This window comes from Rousettus aegyptiacus, unplaced genomic scaffold (genome assembly GCF_014176215.1).
Source record: "Rousettus aegyptiacus isolate mRouAeg1 unplaced genomic scaffold, mRouAeg1.p scaffold_m13_p_1, whole genome shotgun sequence".
NCBI classification, from domain to species: domain Eukaryota; kingdom Metazoa; phylum Chordata; class Mammalia; order Chiroptera; family Pteropodidae; genus Rousettus; species Rousettus aegyptiacus.
Window position 1 is genome coordinate 180,305,677 of NW_023416284.1, and position 18,682 is coordinate 180,324,358.

General features: G+C 53.4%; 1 protein-coding gene and 1 pseudogene across 1 annotated transcript in view; one reads left to right on the forward strand and one right to left on the reverse strand.

Annotated features, from left to right (window-relative positions):
• Nucleotides 1-311: 311 nt before the first annotated feature.
• The window catches only part of FNDC1 (fibronectin type III domain containing 1), an 85,645-nt gene continuing 67,274 nt past the window's right edge, over nt 312-18,682 (forward strand). Inside the window, exon 1 of the mRNA XM_016152715.2 lies at nt 312-484. Coding sequence (XP_016008201.2) covers nt 388-484 — 97 coding nt within the window. The 5' untranslated portion in view covers nt 312-387. The remainder of the gene's footprint in view (nt 485-18,682) is intronic.
• LOC118606831 lies at nt 7,127-7,245 on the reverse strand (annotated as a pseudogene).

Genomic DNA, 18,682 nt, shown 5'->3' on the forward strand with positions numbered 1-18,682 from the left:
CGGAGGCGTGGCAGCGACTGGACATGTGGGGTCGTCCCCGAGCCAGAGATCGGGAGAGGTTGGACAATGGGAGGATCTTCGGCCCGCACAGGAGTCGCCGCATTTTCAGAACCGCCCAGCGGGGCTGCGGGGCCCGCGGGCGCCCCGGACGCAGGCCGCCGCCGCCACCGCCTCGCGGCCGGCAGGGGGCGCGCGCGCGCGGCTTTAAGGCGCGGCGGGCGGCGCGCGGCCTCAGTGCGCGCCGGGCGGCTGGTGCGCGCGCGGGGCCGGGGCGCGGCGGGCACGGCGCGGGGCGCAGAGACCTCCACGGACGGCGGGGACCCGACGGCGGCGCGGCGCGCTCCCCGACTCCCGCCCAGCGCAGCCGGCCACGCGCGGGGACTCCCGATGGCGCCCGCGCGCGCGGGGCGCCCACTGCCCTGGGCGGCGCTGCTGCTGCTCCTGGCCGCGCTGCTGCCCGTCGCCTCCCCGGCGGGGGCTCCAGGTACGCGCCGCCCGCGCGGGGCTGCCCGGCTCTCTCCGCGCGTCCTCACCGCTTCTCCGGCCACCTCTGTGCGCCCTCGCCCCGTCTGTCGCTCCGGGGACCGCCGCCCCGCTCTGTGCTGGCTGCGTGTCGTGTGACTAACCTGGTGTCCTCGTCGCTCGCGGGCCCGGGCGCGGGGAGGCTGCTGGGGCGGGGAGCGCGGGACGAGGGAGCGGGGGCACCATTGACACCAGGGACCACGGCGTCCCCGGTTTCAACTTGGACATCGAACGAAGACCCCGGAGTCGGGAGGCTTGAGCCGTCTAACTACCCGGGGAGACTGAGGCGAAAGGGGAGGGGGAGGAAAGGGAAAACGACCTCTCGGTGTTTGGGGGGCCGGGGCGCTGCGATGCTCCCCTTGGCCCAGAGCGTCTCCGCGGACATCCTTCCCCGTCCAGCACACCTGCCCCGAGGCACGGACGCCTGCTGGAGGCAGAGGCAGGACTGTCCCCGGGGCGCGCGCGGAAAGGCTGCGAGCCGGCCGGTGGGTGCAGTGGCGCCCGCGGCTGCGCCCGGCTCTCCGCAGGCCGCGCGCGCGGGTGGGACCCTTGGAGCTGGGACACGGTTGTCTCGAGAGGAGAGGGAGGGAAGGCGAGGAGTTGGTTCGGGAGAAGCTCGCCCTTCCCCCCGAAAGCCGAGGCTGGAGACGCAGAGGCGGGATGGGTGTTTTCTTTGAGCGCTGAAATCGCGAGCCACGCTCTTCAGAGAGCGCCAGGGTGCTGTTGGCACATTTCCCCTAGGGCTCCCGAGTGGGGGGGGCGCGGGCGAGGGGGGGGGAGAGAGAGAGAGAGAGAGAGAGAGAGAGAGAGAGAGAGAGAGAGAGAGAGAGAGAGAGAGAGAGAGAGAGAGTTTTCTGGTGGGTTTTTCGTCCCTAGGCTTTTGGTGGCCCTCGTTCCCTCTTCTCGTGCAAGCGGGCATTTTCACACTTGAAGCGGTGTGGCTGTTATTCATGTCATCGGTCTGCAGGAATCCAAGAAGCCGACATTTTTGTCGAGACCGTTCACTCCCAGCTGGGTCTTGAAAATTCACACGCCCTTCCAGCGAGGGCTCCTAGCACTGCGACGCTGCTTAGTGTCTCGGGCGCCCTCGCGCCACACGGGAAAGGGGGGAAGTTGGGGTCCCAGTGCCTCGTGCGTCTCTCAGGTGGGCTCCTTGTGCGGAATGCGCGCTTCAGGTTTACGCCCAGTGCCCCAACGCCAAGTGCCACTTGTTCCTAAAAGACAGGGCCAGTCACGGGTTTTGTTTTCTCTCTGTTAACGGTCTCTAGGACAGCAGTCGCTGAATATTTCGTACAGGGGTTCACGACAATAAAAGCATATTTAAGCCTTCCAGCGTCCCCGCCTACAACCCATGGCTTTTCTTTTTTTTCTAAATTACAATTTTCCGCATGTTGGAAGAATTTCTGTTTCAGAAAACAGACTGGAATGGAACGAATGCCAAATTGACTTCTTGATGATTATGGCTTTGGCTTTCTTCCTGTCAGAGGCCACTGGCACCTGCCTCTGAGTTCCGGGTGCGCGGCGCGAAGCCGGGGTTGTTTCCCGCAGCCCCCCGCCCCCGCCCCCCCTGCATCCCGCGCGGTCCACCCTGCTTCTCCCTGGCCTTCTGCTCTGCGCATTACTGAGCTGTGGAATGCTGGCCTGGAGCTCCCGCTGGCACTTCTTTCTAGAGTGTTGACGTGGGATTTGCAGGAAAATGATGACCAGACTAGAAACGGACGAAAGGGACAAGCACATTTTGAAATGAATATCTACTGCATTTAAGTGGAATAATAGAAGGAAGAAACAGATGTAACCTGTGGAGAGCTCCGGGTGCTGTGAAAGAAATCACGGGGCAGGCACATAATTCATCTCCTCCGCTCCTCGGGGAGGTTTCCTGTCCGCCTTGCTGTGATCGCTACACTCACTGCTCCGCACTTGTGTCTTGGGTCCGACAGCGAGGCCATGGAGCAGTGCTCCCTCTCTGGCTGAGTTAATGCATGAGCCCAGCAGGCTGTGTGAGTCAGCCCCCTCCCCCCACCACCCCCAACTTCTGGGGCCAGGATCCCTGTAATAAATCACCCACAGCCGCCTTCATAGTGGCAGAGCACCACAGCTCAAGGGGACTTTTCTTAAAATAGAGGCGATTTGACTTGCTGAAGATCTGACTAAACCCTCCTACTTGGTGGCCAATTAAAAACCTAAAATAAAGCATGTGATGCCCCACCCCCATCCGTTTCTACGATAAACTGCTCTGCACCCGTTAAAGTTATCATGGTGCTTGCCAATCTGATAGGAGACATTTTTCTAAGAAGATCTAAGGACACTCATACTCACATACGTTTATAGTGGTTAACTTAGGGTAGTTATGAGTGATTTAATTTTTTTTTTTTTTTCCTGTAAAGCTTAAAGACCTTTTCAGGGAATCCGCGAGGTCAAACTATTTTCAAAGGAATGCTAACATGCTCTCTACCTTTTGTGCCATGTCGATGTTTGCAGCGAAGGTGCAAAACCTGGCGGGTCAAACTGCTGGTGCTTTAGCATAAGTCAAGGCATCGGTGCCATAAGGGACGTGTAGCCATTGCGGTTTTCAGCCTTCGAAGTTAGGAAAAGTGTGCCAGTTTCATTCAGCTAAGCATGTCGTTGGCCCCACAGTAAAAATCATATAATGTTACCAAATCTCTGCCCTCAAATGCATGTCTTTTTAATAGTGTGTGAAGAAATGGGAAAGGCTCACAAAGCACTCCTGATGACCCAAGCTCAGTGGTAATCCTGGGAAAAGCACTTGTGTGATAGTTTGAGTCATGAGCGAAACTAGCTGCTTTTTTTCCCAGAACGCCATGTCTACCAGAAAGACTCCAGACAAACTATTCTAACTTGGATATTTGAGTTATTCTAACTTGTATATTTGCCAGGCAGCTTCTGAGAACTGAACAACGAAGGCCCACCACTTCTAGTGAACTAACCGTTAGCATGTCTCGCTAGTGATAAAATTTTAGCTTTCAAGTGAAAATTCAAAGTTTGCTGTGTCATCTCGAATAGTGTAAGCTTTCCAATACTTAGAAACTTTTCTGACATGATCAATGGTGATATAAATGAACGTGATTTTTGAATATTGTGTTATATATAACACGTGTCATGACTTAGAGGATCTGCATCATTAAGTGACTTAAGTGACCGATGCAGAGTGTCACAAAATCTTGCCTGGCTCAAAGATCCATCCAGTGTGCCAGAGAGCCTGATGGACTTTTTAATGTAACAAAAGGTAAAAAGTTCTTTATATCAGGGATCCCCATATACTGGGCCTCGGATGGGTACCAACCAGTCCATGGCCTGTTAGGAACCGGGCTGCTCAGCAGGAGGTGAGCGGCTGGCCAGTGAGTGAAGCTTTATCTGTGTTCACAGCCGCTCCCCAGCGCCAGCATCACCGCCTCAGCTCCGCCTCAGATCCTCAGGCATTAGATTCTCATAGGGACACTGGTCCCTGGTGCCGTAAAGATTGGGGACCTCTGCTTTATAAGATTTCAGATTTTACATTGCAACTGACCTTTAAGAAACTGTTACTTAATGAGTTTTGATGTAGTATCAAAGATTTTCCAAACTTGTCCATAAGGCTGTTAAAATACTTTTCCAACTCTCTGTGTGAAGCTGGATTTTCTTCAGGTACTTCAGGACGACTTACTGCAGTAGACCGAAGGCAAAGCAGATGGAATATCTTGCTGTCTTCTATTAAAGAGATTTGCTGAAATGCAAAACAATGCCACTCTTCCATTATTTCCTTTTGGTTTAGAAAACAGTTATTTTTCATACAGTACAGTTTTTTTTTTTCATGTCAACATGTGATGACTTACTATTACTATTTTTAAATGAATCAATTAATATGTGGTTTCACCTCTTCCTAGTTTTAATTTCTGGTCAGTCATTATCAGTAGATAAAGCCCACGTCAACAACCTCTGTGAGATCCTCATTAATTTAACGGTGGAAAGGAATCTAGAGAACGGAATGTTTGATAACCATGGGTTTATGGAAGCGAAGGAGGATCAACATCCAGACGCCTCGATTGGAGTCTCGGTGATGTCATTCACCCGCCGCGTGGCCCGAGGCCAGCTGACTAGCCCGGTCTGATGGATAGAGACGCCTTCCCTCTCTAGCAGCCGTCCAGAGCTTTCCGGCGACCCAGCCTACCTCCGGCGCTGCAGGTTTCCCCTCCCACTCCTGTCCTCTTTGGCAGGAGGGGATGAATGCCTCCTCTCCTTTCGCCTTGTACCTCCGAGTCCACCCAGATGAAAGAACTGCTTTGTTCGTCCGCTGAGCACACTGTTCATCACTATGGGATGAGAGATTATAATAGAATTGCAGAGTGATAATTCGCGTCCCTGGAATGTTGTCACTGGACAGTTCCAGAGCATCATCAGTAGGTCTTACCAAGACCACTCGTACCTCTATTTAAGTCATAAAGGCCCCTTCCCTGAAAACAGGCAGGGGAGGGGGGTAGGAGTGGAGGGGTGTATTAGTTTCCTGTTGCTATCGCGGCATATTGCCACACACTTACTGGCTAAAAACAAAACAAAACAAAAATATTATCTTATAGTTCTGGAGGTCAGAAGTCCAAAATGGGTCTCGGGGTGGAAATTAAGGGCCGTGTTCCCTCTGCAGGCTCGGGGGGGGGGGGGCGGGGAAGCCGGCCTCGCCTTTTCCTGCCTCTGGAGGTCCCCACGTCCCTCCCCGCATCACCCCTTTCAACAATGACTCATCCACTCCTACCCACTCCATCGCCTTCGCAATCTCCTTCCTGTCTGCTCTTTCACCTGCCAGGACCCTTGTGATTATGCTGGACCCTTGGGATAATGCAGGACAATCTCCCCGTCTCCAGATCTTTAATTTCATCACATCTGGAAAGTCGTTTTTGCCATGTGAGGTCACATATTCACAGGCGACAGAGATTAAGACATGCACATCTTTGGGGGCCATGATTCTGCTATTGCACGGGGTGAGGGTGGGGGTTCAGGGGACCCTAGGAGCAAACATTTCAGAGGGGCCTCATTACACTTCACTGGCTGAGGAGCAGAGTTTTCATTGTTCCCTATGGAACTTCGGGATTTCTTGAGTTATAAGTACACCTCTTATTAGGAGCTTTTATTTCAGTTGGAAAATATAGAAATGAGTATTTAAAGGCATAAAGATAAAGAGAGAAGGCAATGTATATGTCTCTGTATTCACTCGTTAATCCGTAGAGTATTTATATGAGGATGCATCTGAAGCTGAAATCTCGGGTGCTTTGGAGGAGAACTGGGGAGCGGGGGGCAGGGATGCACACTGTTGCATTATTTCAGGAGGCTGATGTTAGAGCGTTTGGAATCAGGGAAGAGTTGGTTAAACATGTGAGCGAACATCCTCTGTCCTTCCTTCTAGAGGTTACCCTGGTCTTTGTTATAAAGAATATGAATTTGATTCAGTTTTGGGGGAATTGTGTTATTCTTATTTGATTAAGGAAAATTCTCCAGTCCGGACCAGATGGTTAAAATTTAGAAATTCCGAGAATGGAATTTTTGGGCCACTGAGTGTTAGGTGACGTCATGCAGAAGACACATTTTTCTCTCAGATTCTCTCCCAGCTCCTTCTGAGCTCCGGCCGGGCAGGCGGCAGCGCTTGCGCCCCGCGGCCCGTAGAGGGCGCCCGTGGCCACCCGGCGGCGTTCCCACGCCAGGAGCTGCAGCGTTAAGCAGGGAGGAGAATTAGGATAAACTTTGGGTTATCTGCTTTGGTTTTCCCCGTAGTGTTTGCCGATTCTCAGCGGTGCGACTCACCGGAGCTTCTTCCTTCAGCTGTTACGTCAGGCAGCTCCCATCCCTCATTAAAGGACCGCATGGTAGCAATTTTCAACTGGCCATTGGTGAGAAAGAATTCGAAGCCTAAACCTAAAGCTGGGATCAGCAGCCCCTTAGCAGGTCCCCTGGAAGACTGGCGAGGACAAGGGGCGCCAGAGGGGTGGTGCCTGCCTCCTGAGCTCTGAGTGTCAGTTTTGAGTGAGTTCGGATTCCTCTGATTCTCTTAAGAGCCACCCTCCCCCCCCCCCCCCCCCCCCGTGGATTCTAAGGCCAATTCTGAGCAGGTTCCTCAGTGCAGCAGAATACCCGGAGAGCAGTTAACGTTCCTCATGCACTTGTGCCTGCTGTGTGGTCCACTGTATGTGCAAGAAATGATCCTGTTCTACTCTCCTAATCTGTAAAGTACAATCTACCTAATTCTATTTTTAGCTTTATGAGAAATTCTTAGATGTGCATTTTAATTTCTTTTCAATAATAACTGGCAGTTAACCGTGCCACAGAGTCCACCATTTCCCCCACGTCATTCCATTTAATTTTCACGGTCGCCTCGTGAAGTTGGCCACATTCTCACTTTAGCACGAGGGAGCCGGATTCAGAGGGGTTTGCTGGTTTTCCCCAAGTTGGTAATCTAGTATGCGGTGGTCCCAGGATTCGGATCCCAATTTCTGGATCCAAGTTTGGCTGTTTCTTCCTTCCTTCCTTCCTTTCCTTCTGGCAAGGCAACCCTTGGTTGATCTCACAGATTGCAAGGACCTTGTCAGCTTACAATCTCTTATTTTTATTTATTTATTTTTTACGCCTACAGCACCTGGTCTTCCTAGGTGGTCTCCCATCCAAGTACTAACCAGGCCCGACCCTGCTTAGCTTCTGAGATCTGACTGGATCGGGCTCGTTGAGGATGGCATGGCCACGGACAAGTTTGGGCATTTCTTACCTTTCCTTTGCTTCTTTGTTAGGCCGGGGCTCATGCCCTTCTCGGCCTGTGTTCCTGTCATGTTGCCACTGGCCGTTGAGAATGATGCTGTCACAGACGAAGTGTGTCGAACCCAAAAAGGGCTTATCTTAAGATGCAGCTGCGGGTAGCCCTCTGCCCTGTTACAAAGTGCACCTGGCGTTTGGATATAAGCAAGGCCCTCGTCTGGGGAGGCATCCTTTGCTTCGTGGGTCCTGGGAAAACTTGCCCGTGAGGCCAGTGCTCTGTGTCTCATTCATTACACAAATCCTTCCACACTTGATATGGCGGTTCTCTGCGAGCGTTTGATTCTCATGATGGAATTCAGAGCTCCGAGCCTGTCCGCCTTGTGTTTTATCCAGAAGGCTCCCAGAATCCCAGCTTGTGAATAGCAATCATTTAAATCAAAGAACCGTGCTGAGAAACAGGAGGTCGACAGACCCCTGCGTCCGATAGCAGTGATGAGGCTGGAATACTAACAGCATTGAAGTGTTTTTGGACTCCTCAGCAGCAACGTGTCATTTAAACGCTGGGATTTGCTTTTCAGGGATTACCTGGTAGTGTCACGTCTCTTTATCCTCTTCACCAGTCCTGACCCAGCCGCTGATTTGCAGCTGGTAATCTGCACTGTGCGGCCTTGGGCAGAACTCAGCTCGCAGGCCTCAGCGTCCTCACCTGCCAGGTGAGGGCATTGGACTGCAGACGTGGCTCAGGGCCCCTGTGGCTCCAACTCGGTGTGGTCGCCACTGCAAAGCTGTCCATTCTTTCGTTCGGTTAGTCAGCGAGCGTTCGTTCATACTTGCCGGATGCAGGGACACGATGCGCAGTAAACACAGCCCCTCGGGGAGAGCGGGTGGAGGGGGGGGGGCGAGGGTACAGACGGTGCCGTGCCTGTCGCAACGGTCCGCGGGAGACCACGCCGGAAGGTCCAGCACAACCGCCTTTGGGTTTGGACAGCAGGTGGGCGTGAGTTAGAGAAGGAAGGCCGGGAAGGACATTCCGGTGGAGGGACAGAGCACGCTGCCCGTGGGAAGGCGCAGAGGCAGGAGGGAGCGTTTGAGGAAGCATGACGTGTCTGGGTGACTTCGGCCAGGTGCCCCCTGGGGCATCGGCGGAGTCAGCAGCAAGTAGCTCAGGAACGTCCTGGATTTTGATCGTAATCCAAAGCAACCGTGGTCGTTGGTGGAGCGGCCGCTTACTGACGGAGTGTGTGTGGCACATCGCTCGGTCGGTGGCGGGTGGCATGGGTGGCAGAGTGGAGGACAGCGCTGGGCTGGGCAGGAGGGGGCGGCCGATGCTTCCGTTCCTTGTGTTTGGAGGCCCTTTAACACCTGCATCTTTATTTGTGGCCTTGGGGGTTTCTTCACTGTGGTGTAGCCTGGGATGACAGTTCTTAACCGCTGTCTTTACCTTCGGTCCTATCTGAAATGGCTCGATGTTCTAGAACGATCCCGTTTTGGAATGGGTTCCAGAGTACCGAGAGTCTCATGCACTCAGGTGTGGGCAGATGGGCCAACGTTACAGTTAAGGTACAATGACTGAACAGTCGAGTACAGAGGCTCTGGGTCGAGGGTGGGTCTGTGGACAGAATCCACTGTGGTTTCTAAGGAAAAAAGTTCTGCGTGAGTAATTTTACGTGCTCATGGGGGTTGGTGGTAAGTCACTAGGACTGAAGTGGAAAGCAGTGGATTTGATTTATCTAGACTTTTACAGTCTGCATTTCAGGGTTCAGAAGCTGTTTTGCTGTGGACGGATGGCTGGCTAGAGCCAGCAGACCCAGATTGCAGATGAGGCTGTGCCTTCTTGGGAGACGGTGGGCAGTGGGTCCCCCAGGCACCAGCGTGGGCGGTGGATCCCCCAGGCACCAGCGCTGTGGCTGGAGCAGCCAGTATCATAGCAAACAACCTGACCAGGGCGGGGAGCCGCAGCTTCTAATCTGAGATGACACCGCATTAGTCTGGCAGTCACCTGTGGCCCGAACCCTCAGGGCCAGGCAGGGCAAAAGAGGCCAGGGACCCCGAGTGGTCAGGTGGTACCTCCCAGGAGCCTAGGAGAAGGGACCTGCGCCAGGCCAGGCACAGGCGGGCCGGCCCCCGTGAGCCGCGCGCTGAAGGCCCCGGGCGGGGGCTGCTGTGGACGGCAGGCGGGTCCTGCGAGGGCACGGAGGGGAGGCTGCCCGGCTGCGGGGTCTCGTGCGGGCGATGCCACCTCATCCTCCTGCGTTTTGCAGAATGACGTTCAGCTGCTCCGCACCGGCGATGGGGCAGCCGCGGGGTCCTCACGGCGACGCGTCCCCGTGGGACGTTGGGGCCGAGGTGTGCCCTCCACCTGCAGCCAGGGGTCGATGGTGCTTACCGTGGTTTCATTTCCAAGAATGCTCGACGTGATCCCGTACCAGGCGTCCGCTCCAGCGCGCCCTGGGCCCCCGGGCATAAGGGTCGGGACTTTGAACTTCATCATAGGCATGAACGATTATTTTTAAAATGGTTTTAACAGGTTTTTTAAAAAACATTTTTTGAGATAGTTGAAGATTTACATGAAATTGTAAAACATAACGCAGAGATCCCGTGTGCCTTCTGCCCAGGTTCTCCCGGAGCTGACATCGTGCGTAACGAGAGCGCAAGGTCTCGGTCGGGAGGGCGATGTTGGTGCAACCCTGTGTGTGTGTGTGTGCGCGCGCGCGTGTGTGTGTGTGTGCGTGCACGCGTGTGTGTGTGTGCGTGTGTGCATGTGTGTGTGCGCATGTGTGTGTGCGTGTGTTTGCGTGTGTGTGTGTATATGCGTCTGTGTGCACGCGTGTGTGTATGCGTGCGTGCGTGTGCATGCGCGTGTGCACGCGTGTGTGTGCACGTGTGTGCGTGCGTGCGTGTGTGTGTTTGTGTGTGTGCATGTGTGTATGCGCGCGTGTGTGTATGCGTGTGTGCGCGCACGCGTGTGTGCGTGCATGCGTGTGTGTATGCGTGTGTGCGTGCGTGCGTGTATGCGTGTGTATGCGTGCGTGCGTGTGTGTATGCGTGTGTGCGTGCGCGTGCGTGTGTGTGCGTGCGTGTGTGTGAGGCTCTGCGGACTTACTCCTTTGGGTGGGTTGTGTTACCGCCGCGGTCCAGACACGGACCCTCCGGGCGGCGCTGCCCCGTTCTGTTCTCAGAGCCCCTCCCTTGCTTTCCCCTCCCCCTCGGCGGCCACAGATCTGTTCTCCATCTCCACGATTTTGTCATTTTGAGGATGCCATTTAAAGGGAAACAATGTATAACCCTTTGAGATTGGCAAATACCTATTTTAAAAAGTTTACTTTTGTCCGTTCCACCTGAGATCACATAGTTAGCTCGCGGGTGGTTTAGTGCATCCCAGGAGACCGTGGTACACAATTCGGCAAAGCAGGGACGTCCTGCGACCACCCGGGTCCGAGCCGCCTCCCTTGGATTACCGCGGTAACCTCTTCACTGGAGCCCCTGCTTCTGCACCCCCTCCCTGCCCTCTGTCCTCAAAACGCCGCGGCGCCCGTCACACACAGGGTCACAGAACCCTCCGGAGGCCCCTCCTCTCTCAGATGAAAGCCGACGTCCTGACAGGTTCTCCAGGCCGTGCACGGCCGTCTCTACACTGCGCCCGCCCTCGCCCTCAGCTCCGGCCCGGCCTCCTCGCTGGTTCCCTAAGGTGCTGGGCACCTTCCAGTCCCAGAGCCTTCGCCCTCACTGATACCTTTGTCTGAACAACTTCCCTGGAACGTCTGTGGGCTGAACCCTCACCGCCTGCAGGTTGCTCCTGCAGCATCATCTCATGGGGCCTCACCTGACCCCTCCCCACCAGGTAACGGTGGACATCTCTCCGCAGCCCCCAGCGCTTCCTCTCCCAGTTTGATTTTTCTTCACAACCTTTATTACCACCTGATAGTCCAAGTGTTTCGCTTCTGTATTTGATATCTGCCTGTCTCCCTCTGCTGCAGTGGAAGCTCCACGAGGACAGGACGTTTTGGGGGTTTCGTTCACGGAAGTCTCCCCATCGCTTAGAAAGCTGCTTACCAGTAGTAGGTGCTTAGGAAACATTCGATGGATGACTGGATGTGCTTTGTTAATTACATGCGATGGGCGTTAAACACATTTACGTGTGTCGACCTGACATCGGCAGGGCGCACGAGGGTGGCGAGCACGGGACAGTGCCCTGCGCCCCTCGCCCTGACCCCGGGAGGTCAGCACGTGGGTTCGGAAGAGCGCTGGCTCGTGTTGGGAGTCAGTCGGCCGCTGGAGCGGAAAACTGTCTCCACGTGATGTACTAGTTTCTCGGGGCTGCTGTAACGAAGGACCACAAACGAGGCGGCCTTAACCAACAGAAAAATCCTCTCGTTCCGGGGGCTGGGAGTCTGAAATCTGCATGGCAGGGTCAAGCCGTCCCTGAGAGCATCCTTCCTGTCTCTGCTCAGCTTCTGGTGGTTTCTGGCGATGCTCGGTGTTCTTCGGCTCCTGGAAACATCACTCCAATCTCTGTCTCCATTGCCATTCGGTGTTTTTCCTATGTGTCTTCTTACAAGCGCGCTGGTCATGTTGGGGTAAGGCCAACTCTAACCAAGCATGACCTCATCTTAACGCGGTCATACGTTCACACGCTGTATTTCTAAATCACATTCACAGGTACTGGGCAGCAGATCTTGTGAGAGGACACAATTCAACCCTCGGCCTCTGGTATGCACACTGGCAGGATTCCTTCTGAGTAGGTGAAAGAATCGCACAGCTCCCAGCCCCGGGCCACAGCTGAGACATGGGGTGACATGAGTCACTGTGCGGTGTTGTGTGTGCCGAGCGCACATTCCGCGGGCCCAGTCTGCAGCTCAGGCCCGGCTGGATCCTTCATGCACAAAGTAAATAATTAAGTAATTAACTCAGAGCTTCCATGGGCAAGCGCGAGACTCTGAGGCACAGGCCACAGAGACTTAATAATAAAGAAACGGGGATCGATGTAGTCAGTAAGTAATGGCATCAAATGTAGCAATACGAGTAAGTGTAGCAACATAGGATCATCTGCTACTTTGTAGTTAACTTCTACTTGCCAGAGATAGTGTTGCATTTGGAATGTTTTTACATTGATGCTCCTAGAACTGTAAGATCAGCAAGAGAAAACACAAAATTTGCCTGAGGACTTAGCCCGGAGGGTGCACTTGGATGTTGACCCCATCTACATTTTTAACCCTTTTCAGTAAAATCTGGGAGGTGCCACTATCTTTCTTTCACATACATTTTATTCTCCAGTGGAGACTTCTAGGTGATGAGATGAGGCAGCGTTGTTCTCTCAGACAATGTCCGACGCCCTTGACATTCTCTGCGTTGTGGGAAGCGGCCATGCTGTCTTCTGCCATAACACATGCTCTGGCCCCGATGTTTTGAAATAGCGTTTTCTACCCCACCCAGTCCTTTCCTTCTCTTATGTTCTGCTAGACTGGGAGAACTGAAGCATCTCCTTGTGGTTATTAACTCTCAGGGTCCACATATGTACCTACAGACATCCAGGCACACCACAGCCAGAGAGGAGGAGGGAGGGGCAGAGAACCCTAAGCTTCCCGACCCCCCCTGAGACCCGGGCCACTCGTATTTCACAGCTGTGTTACGACTGCATCTTAACATCTGCATCTCGAGGGGAAGAAGCCTGGGAGACAACCCACAGGCTGGTGTCTGAGCAGACTGTGTATCTTTCTTGTAGAACATGAGGGTTGTGATGTGGGGTTCTCTGGGATGACTTCCACGGATGCTCTGAAATGGTAATGAATTTTCCTGAGGGGGAGAGCGTTGGCTGGTTAAGGTCGCAGAGAGGGCTCGAGTAAATGTTCTCTTAGAATTCAAACCGTGGGAAGCAGTGGCCAGCACCCCCACACATGGGGGACCCCCGGCAAAGGCCCTCCTTGAATTCTGCCAACACCAGACTTTGTTCCCTGATCAGCTAGCTGGGGGAGCACCTGCCTTCCATACTCTCTGACCCCTGACGATATTTAGCGTTAGTAGCACTCGACTAGTATTAAATGTCCGATACCCTCACTCTTGTCTTCGAGTGCCAGTATCTGCTTCCCCAGGAGGATAAAGACCATTTATCTGTGGATAATTCGCTTGTATTCCCAGGGCCACACCCTCATTAGTAACTCTGTGTCACCCGCCCGAGTAACACTTCATGGATGTTTACCTTGAAGGTGGGGGACACCTGGAATCTAGGTAGAACTGTCTAGTTACGGAAAATAATGAAGACTGACTTAGACACGCGGTGGACAGGTGGATTGGAGAGGGGCAGCCGGATCGGTTGCCTAAGTTTCGTTTCTCCTCGCGAGATTTTAAAAGTTTAATTTGAAGCCTATTTCCCAAGATCGAGGAGACGAGAAGCCAGAGCCCAGCCCGGCTGTGTGAGGAGGACTTGGCTCTGGGAATCCTGCGTCATTTTCGATCGCGTTGTAGTTGGTGACATCAGCCCTCCAGTGGCCCTCCTCCTCCTCCTGTATCTTGCCTTCGTTGAGTGACTTACGACTTTCTTTCACATTTTATTCTTCCATCGAGGCTTTGAGGGTAGTCGTAGAAAGGAACTAATTAAGTTCGATACTCGCAGGGGGTGTATTTGCTGTGTTTGGGGGCCGTGAGTGGGGGTGGACACTGTCCTATTTATGTGGGTTCTCCGCAGCCTGGACCTGACACTGAGGGACATCCCTTTCTTCCTGACCCCCCAACCCCCGTCCCCTGACTCCTATCTTCCGTGATGCAGCATTTTTCGCGGGTCTCCTTATTATCACTAATATTTCAAATTTAAAATGCCTTCTCCCCAGTCAGTCCTCAGACACCCATGCTCATTGGGTCCCATTGAAGATGGCAAGGGGACTGTCGGACACACTGGAGCTCAGCCGGGGCTGGAGCTCTGGCTTCGGGGAGAGTCATCAGTGTATGGACGGTGTTTGCGAGCATAGGACCAGATGTGCTCGCGTAGCCCGGGAAGACGAGGGGAGAGCATGCCGAGGAGGGCGGAGCAGAGGCCGGGCTCTGAAGCCAGCGAATGGCTAACGCTGTGAGTTCTGGCACAGGAGGCTGTGACGTGGGAGGGAAACCAGGGAGTATGGTGTCCTGGAAGGCAGGCGACGGTGGGGCCAGGGAAGACGGGGGAAGAGGCTCTTCCGGGAGGAGAAGCACTCAGCTCCTGTCGGAAGGAGAGGGAGTCGAGGACCGAGAGATGAGGCTGCGGCAGCGTGGAGTCTCCTTGACACCATGGATCCCCGTGAATTCAGCTTCCACCGATGACTTCCGGTGTCACGGCTTTGACGCTGATTTCTCTCCAGGCCTACATTTATCCCTTTTAGTGATAATTACGTCTGCGAGGCCGCAAAGTGTAGGAGAAAGAGCCCGGGCTGTGCTTTCGGGGAGCTCTGGGTTTGACCACAGTCACTGGCTAGCTGTGTGCCTTTGGCTTAACTTAAGTCTCTACAACTCAGTTTCCTCACTTATAAAAGTGGGGTTACTAAAGCACAATGTGCAGGATTAGAGATTTAAGAACTGATAAGTACGATAATATAAAACTCTGTTTAATCACCTCTGGATCCCCAGTACCTAGCTCAGAATCCGACACGCAGTAGGTACTCAATAAATATCCAGCTGGCACTTAGCTGGTCTACGACAAATGTCCGTTTCCGTTCTTCTCCTTTACTTTTCTATTTTATTTTTAATCGCAAATGGCCCCACTGCGAACCTAAACTCTGTTCATGAGGCGTGCTGTGCATTGTTACCTCTTCGTTCATAGCTTATTTGTGCCTGTTCATAACCATTAGGTGGTTATCTGAAATACCAAAAGAATTTCAAACGTTAAAAATATTTTAGAAAGTGATTTTCATCGGGAATCCGGGTTGCCCACGCGGTGGCTGGCGGCTGGTCACATCTTCTCATTTACCCTTTTTCATACCTGCCTTGGCGCGATGCTTGCTTAGCCTCTTCCAGGGAGTTTTCTGCGTAAGGCGAGTGGCAGTTTTAGTGACAGGAATGCCCAAGTGTTCAACGTAGTTAGAGGACGGCTTTTCACATTTTGAGAAAAGGAATGAATTTTTAGGGAGGTTTTTTTTTTTTGTCAGGCAGTTTATAAGTAGGCTGTGTTTAAGCTGGACCAGCAAACAATGGTAATTCTTATAAAGAAACTATTTCTCAGTTGCGAATTGAATTTGAAGAATGTGCCCACGATCCCACAAAAACCTGAAAAATACTGGTTTCTTTTAGGGTCTCTGGTGCCGGTCAACAGCAGGCATGAGTCCTGGATTCCCTTCCCATTCATACACATTTTCCCTTTAGGGTCCCTCTTTTTCTTCTTGTGGTTATAAATAAATATATCTGTGGAGTCCCTCCAATTCTGTTTCCCTAAGCCATTCTGGGAAGCTAGTGGTTTAGATGGGGAACATTCTTGTTTTTTTTTTTTTTTTTTTTTTTTTTTTTGACTCTGGAACAGTAGCGTTTGCTTATTTTGGTTCCTGAATAAAACGACCAAGCACTTTTAAAACCTTAAATCCTAATGATCAAATTCTGCCAGTTCTGCTGGCGACGCCCACTCTAATTTCTGGCCTCATCTTTTTCTGGACAGATGTGCTCACTCAAGACCACGGCACACTGACAAATAAAGCACGGACACTGTCGAAATTAAATCCCCGGGGTGGACCCCTTAGAAGCAACACGCAGAAAGAAATCAAAGTCAAAACAAAGCAGGCCTCATTTAGAAACTAAGAGAAAAAGTGACTCGATTGTACGGACCCAGAAATGACGATACCATGTAGCAATGGATCGGGCCGCTGGGAACACACTCTCTGCGGGACAGTGGCCAGTGCCAATGCCCCTCGCCAATAAACTCGGGAGCAGAGAGGCGCTCAGGGACCCCGGAGCCTCCCGTTTTTCCATTCTGCCACCCCAGGCCGGGCCATCATTCTCAGACTTGTCACTTTGCAGTCCAGGATGGCTGCCGCATCCCCAGAGGGGAAAACAGGAGGAAGAGAAAAAAGGCCGAATGCGCGCGACAGCCAGTCCCCACCCCTCTGTCATGTCCTCCGGGAAGTGGCAGCAGTGACTTCCTCGCGGGTGCCACCGGCTAGAATCGATCACGTGACCACCGCTACCTATGAGGCCGTGAATATTCGTGTCCTGGCCTCGACCGCAGAAGGCAAGGGAGGAGGAAGGATGATGAGCTGGGTCGGCTCTTGGGTCCCCAACCCGCAGCGTTGACCATGGCAGTGTCTCAATTCAGCGCAAGTCGATACACTGTTGCAAATTCGTAGGGAGACTTGACTTGAATGGGACTGATACAAATTTAACCTTTAATCGTCTTGGAAAGCATCTTGAGGGAGAAGGCAGGTTCATTTTGAGAATATCTTTTGGGCTTGAGAATTTGATTTCAATTTTGCCGTTTGTTTTGAAACAGAAATCCTCGGTGTTTTCTTTTATTGCCCATTTCTGTGTTTTTCTGCTTTGTAAACCTTTCCCAGTTTAGAGGGTCGAGGGAAAGAAAGAAGAAAGATAAGGGGAGTAATGCGAGGTAAATTATATTTCCAAATATTTGGTCATTCTTCTCCTGTCTCCCCCCAAATACAAATAAACAGACAACCTAAACTCTAGAACATTCTAGGCAAATTTTGTCCACTGGAAGTAGCTGGGGGGCATTTGAACCACAGCCTTTGTTTACCAGAATTGCAGGATTGCGGGTGCTTTGAGCCGAGTGTACCCTGGGCAGGGGGCGGGGGGGGCCACTCTGAGGGAGAGGGGGATGCAGGAGACAGAGGGCTGCCCAGGAGGCCTCGGGTTCTTTCCGTGGGAAGTTCCTTGGTGCCGGCAGAGGTGCCCAGTGACCTCATCCATGACCAGCTTGTGTGCAGCAGCAGAGGAGCAGTTTCCTGACGCCAGGCGTGAGGGTCACCTCTTTCCATGACGCATGGCCACCTGCAGCTCGCCCGAGGGGGAGCATGCTTGCACAGAGAAGGATGAGGTTGGCAGTGGGGCTGGCCGTCTGGGGAGGTACGAGCTCTACTCAGAGATGTTGAGATTTGGATGTCCTCACCATTTGGCTTCTTTGAGCGGATGGAGAGAAAACGTCATTCATGATTGTATTCGGTGACCATCTAGCGCCCTCAGAGGCACATCGGCATGCACACGTGCTAATATGGCTGTTAGTTTCGATGAAATGATGCTTTGTTGTTATCGGTATCAGAAAATGCCGAGAACAACCGCAGGGAACTCAGGCTGAGCCGAGGCCACAGGAGAGGTGAGCAGGAGGGTTCGCAGAGCCCAGCGGCCCAGCCGGCCCCCTCTGTTCCCCAGGAAATGCGGGGGGCAGCAGGTGGCTGGGGCTCCAGCCACACCCGGAGCAGCCTGGGGCATCAGAGCCCTCCAGCTTCTCACCCGAGTTCACCTTCACCAGGTAAACAGGACAGGACACTTCGGGCGTGTGGGCAGGGTCCAGCCAGTCACCAGGACACGGGAATTGGTTAGGTTTTGAGGAATGCGAACCACGGGTAACGTCTGGACAGCCCGGCTGCCCGGCTCTCCCGAGGGACCAGCACGTCTGCTTGCCTCGGCGTTTTTCTCTGATGGGAGGACAGCACTTCCCTGAGGGGGCGGGGGGTCAGAGGTTCTGTTTGCAAAGCTCTGTCTAGCTCCCAGGAGTGTTTTTTAAGTTTAAAGACCCCAAAGACCTGGAGTTTGGCTTTATTTTTTTTTACACAGCTCTCCCAGAGAACCGGGCCAGCTGTGGAAAACTCTCCCACTGGGCCCCGCGTGTACGGTGACATGTCGGGGAGGAGTTGGGCCACTCTGCTCACACTCAGACTGTGTCTGACGACCCACCTTCCAGGTGGAAAACGCAGTCGGCCATCTGCAAATTCTACTTCGCGAGTTGCGAAACCTCTTGTCCTCGCTCCCCCTGTTTGTCCGTTTGTCACTGAGGGAAGGGTCGTGATTATTCGGCAAATGTAATTCCAACGTCCATTTGAGACGTTACTGGAAACTCGGCCAGCCGTGGCAGCGTTCTGCCCACGAGGTGCCAAGCGTCTGCTGTGTCTGCCAAGCAGAACGCTCCCGGGCTGTCCGGTCCCTGATGGACAGCAGCCGGATGTCTCCGCCCTGCCTCGGCATCGCAGTCGCCAGGTCGCGGGGCATGTGGACGCCTGCCCCCAGGCTCCGCTGCTGGTCTGGGGCGCCCCGCGCGTCCCCCGGCTCGCCGGTTGGGTTTTTCGGTCACGCACGCGTGGTCGTGCTGAGATCTGTGTTTTCTTCATTTCAGAGTCTGGGAAGTTATTGGGCGGTTTCCAGTGGAAAGTAAAACTTGAATTTCACACAAAGGAGAAGCAGGGAGGCTTACATAAGCACGAGGGTTTGTGGCATTAAAGAACAGTCCTTGGTGTCCTGAAGAAATCGTTGC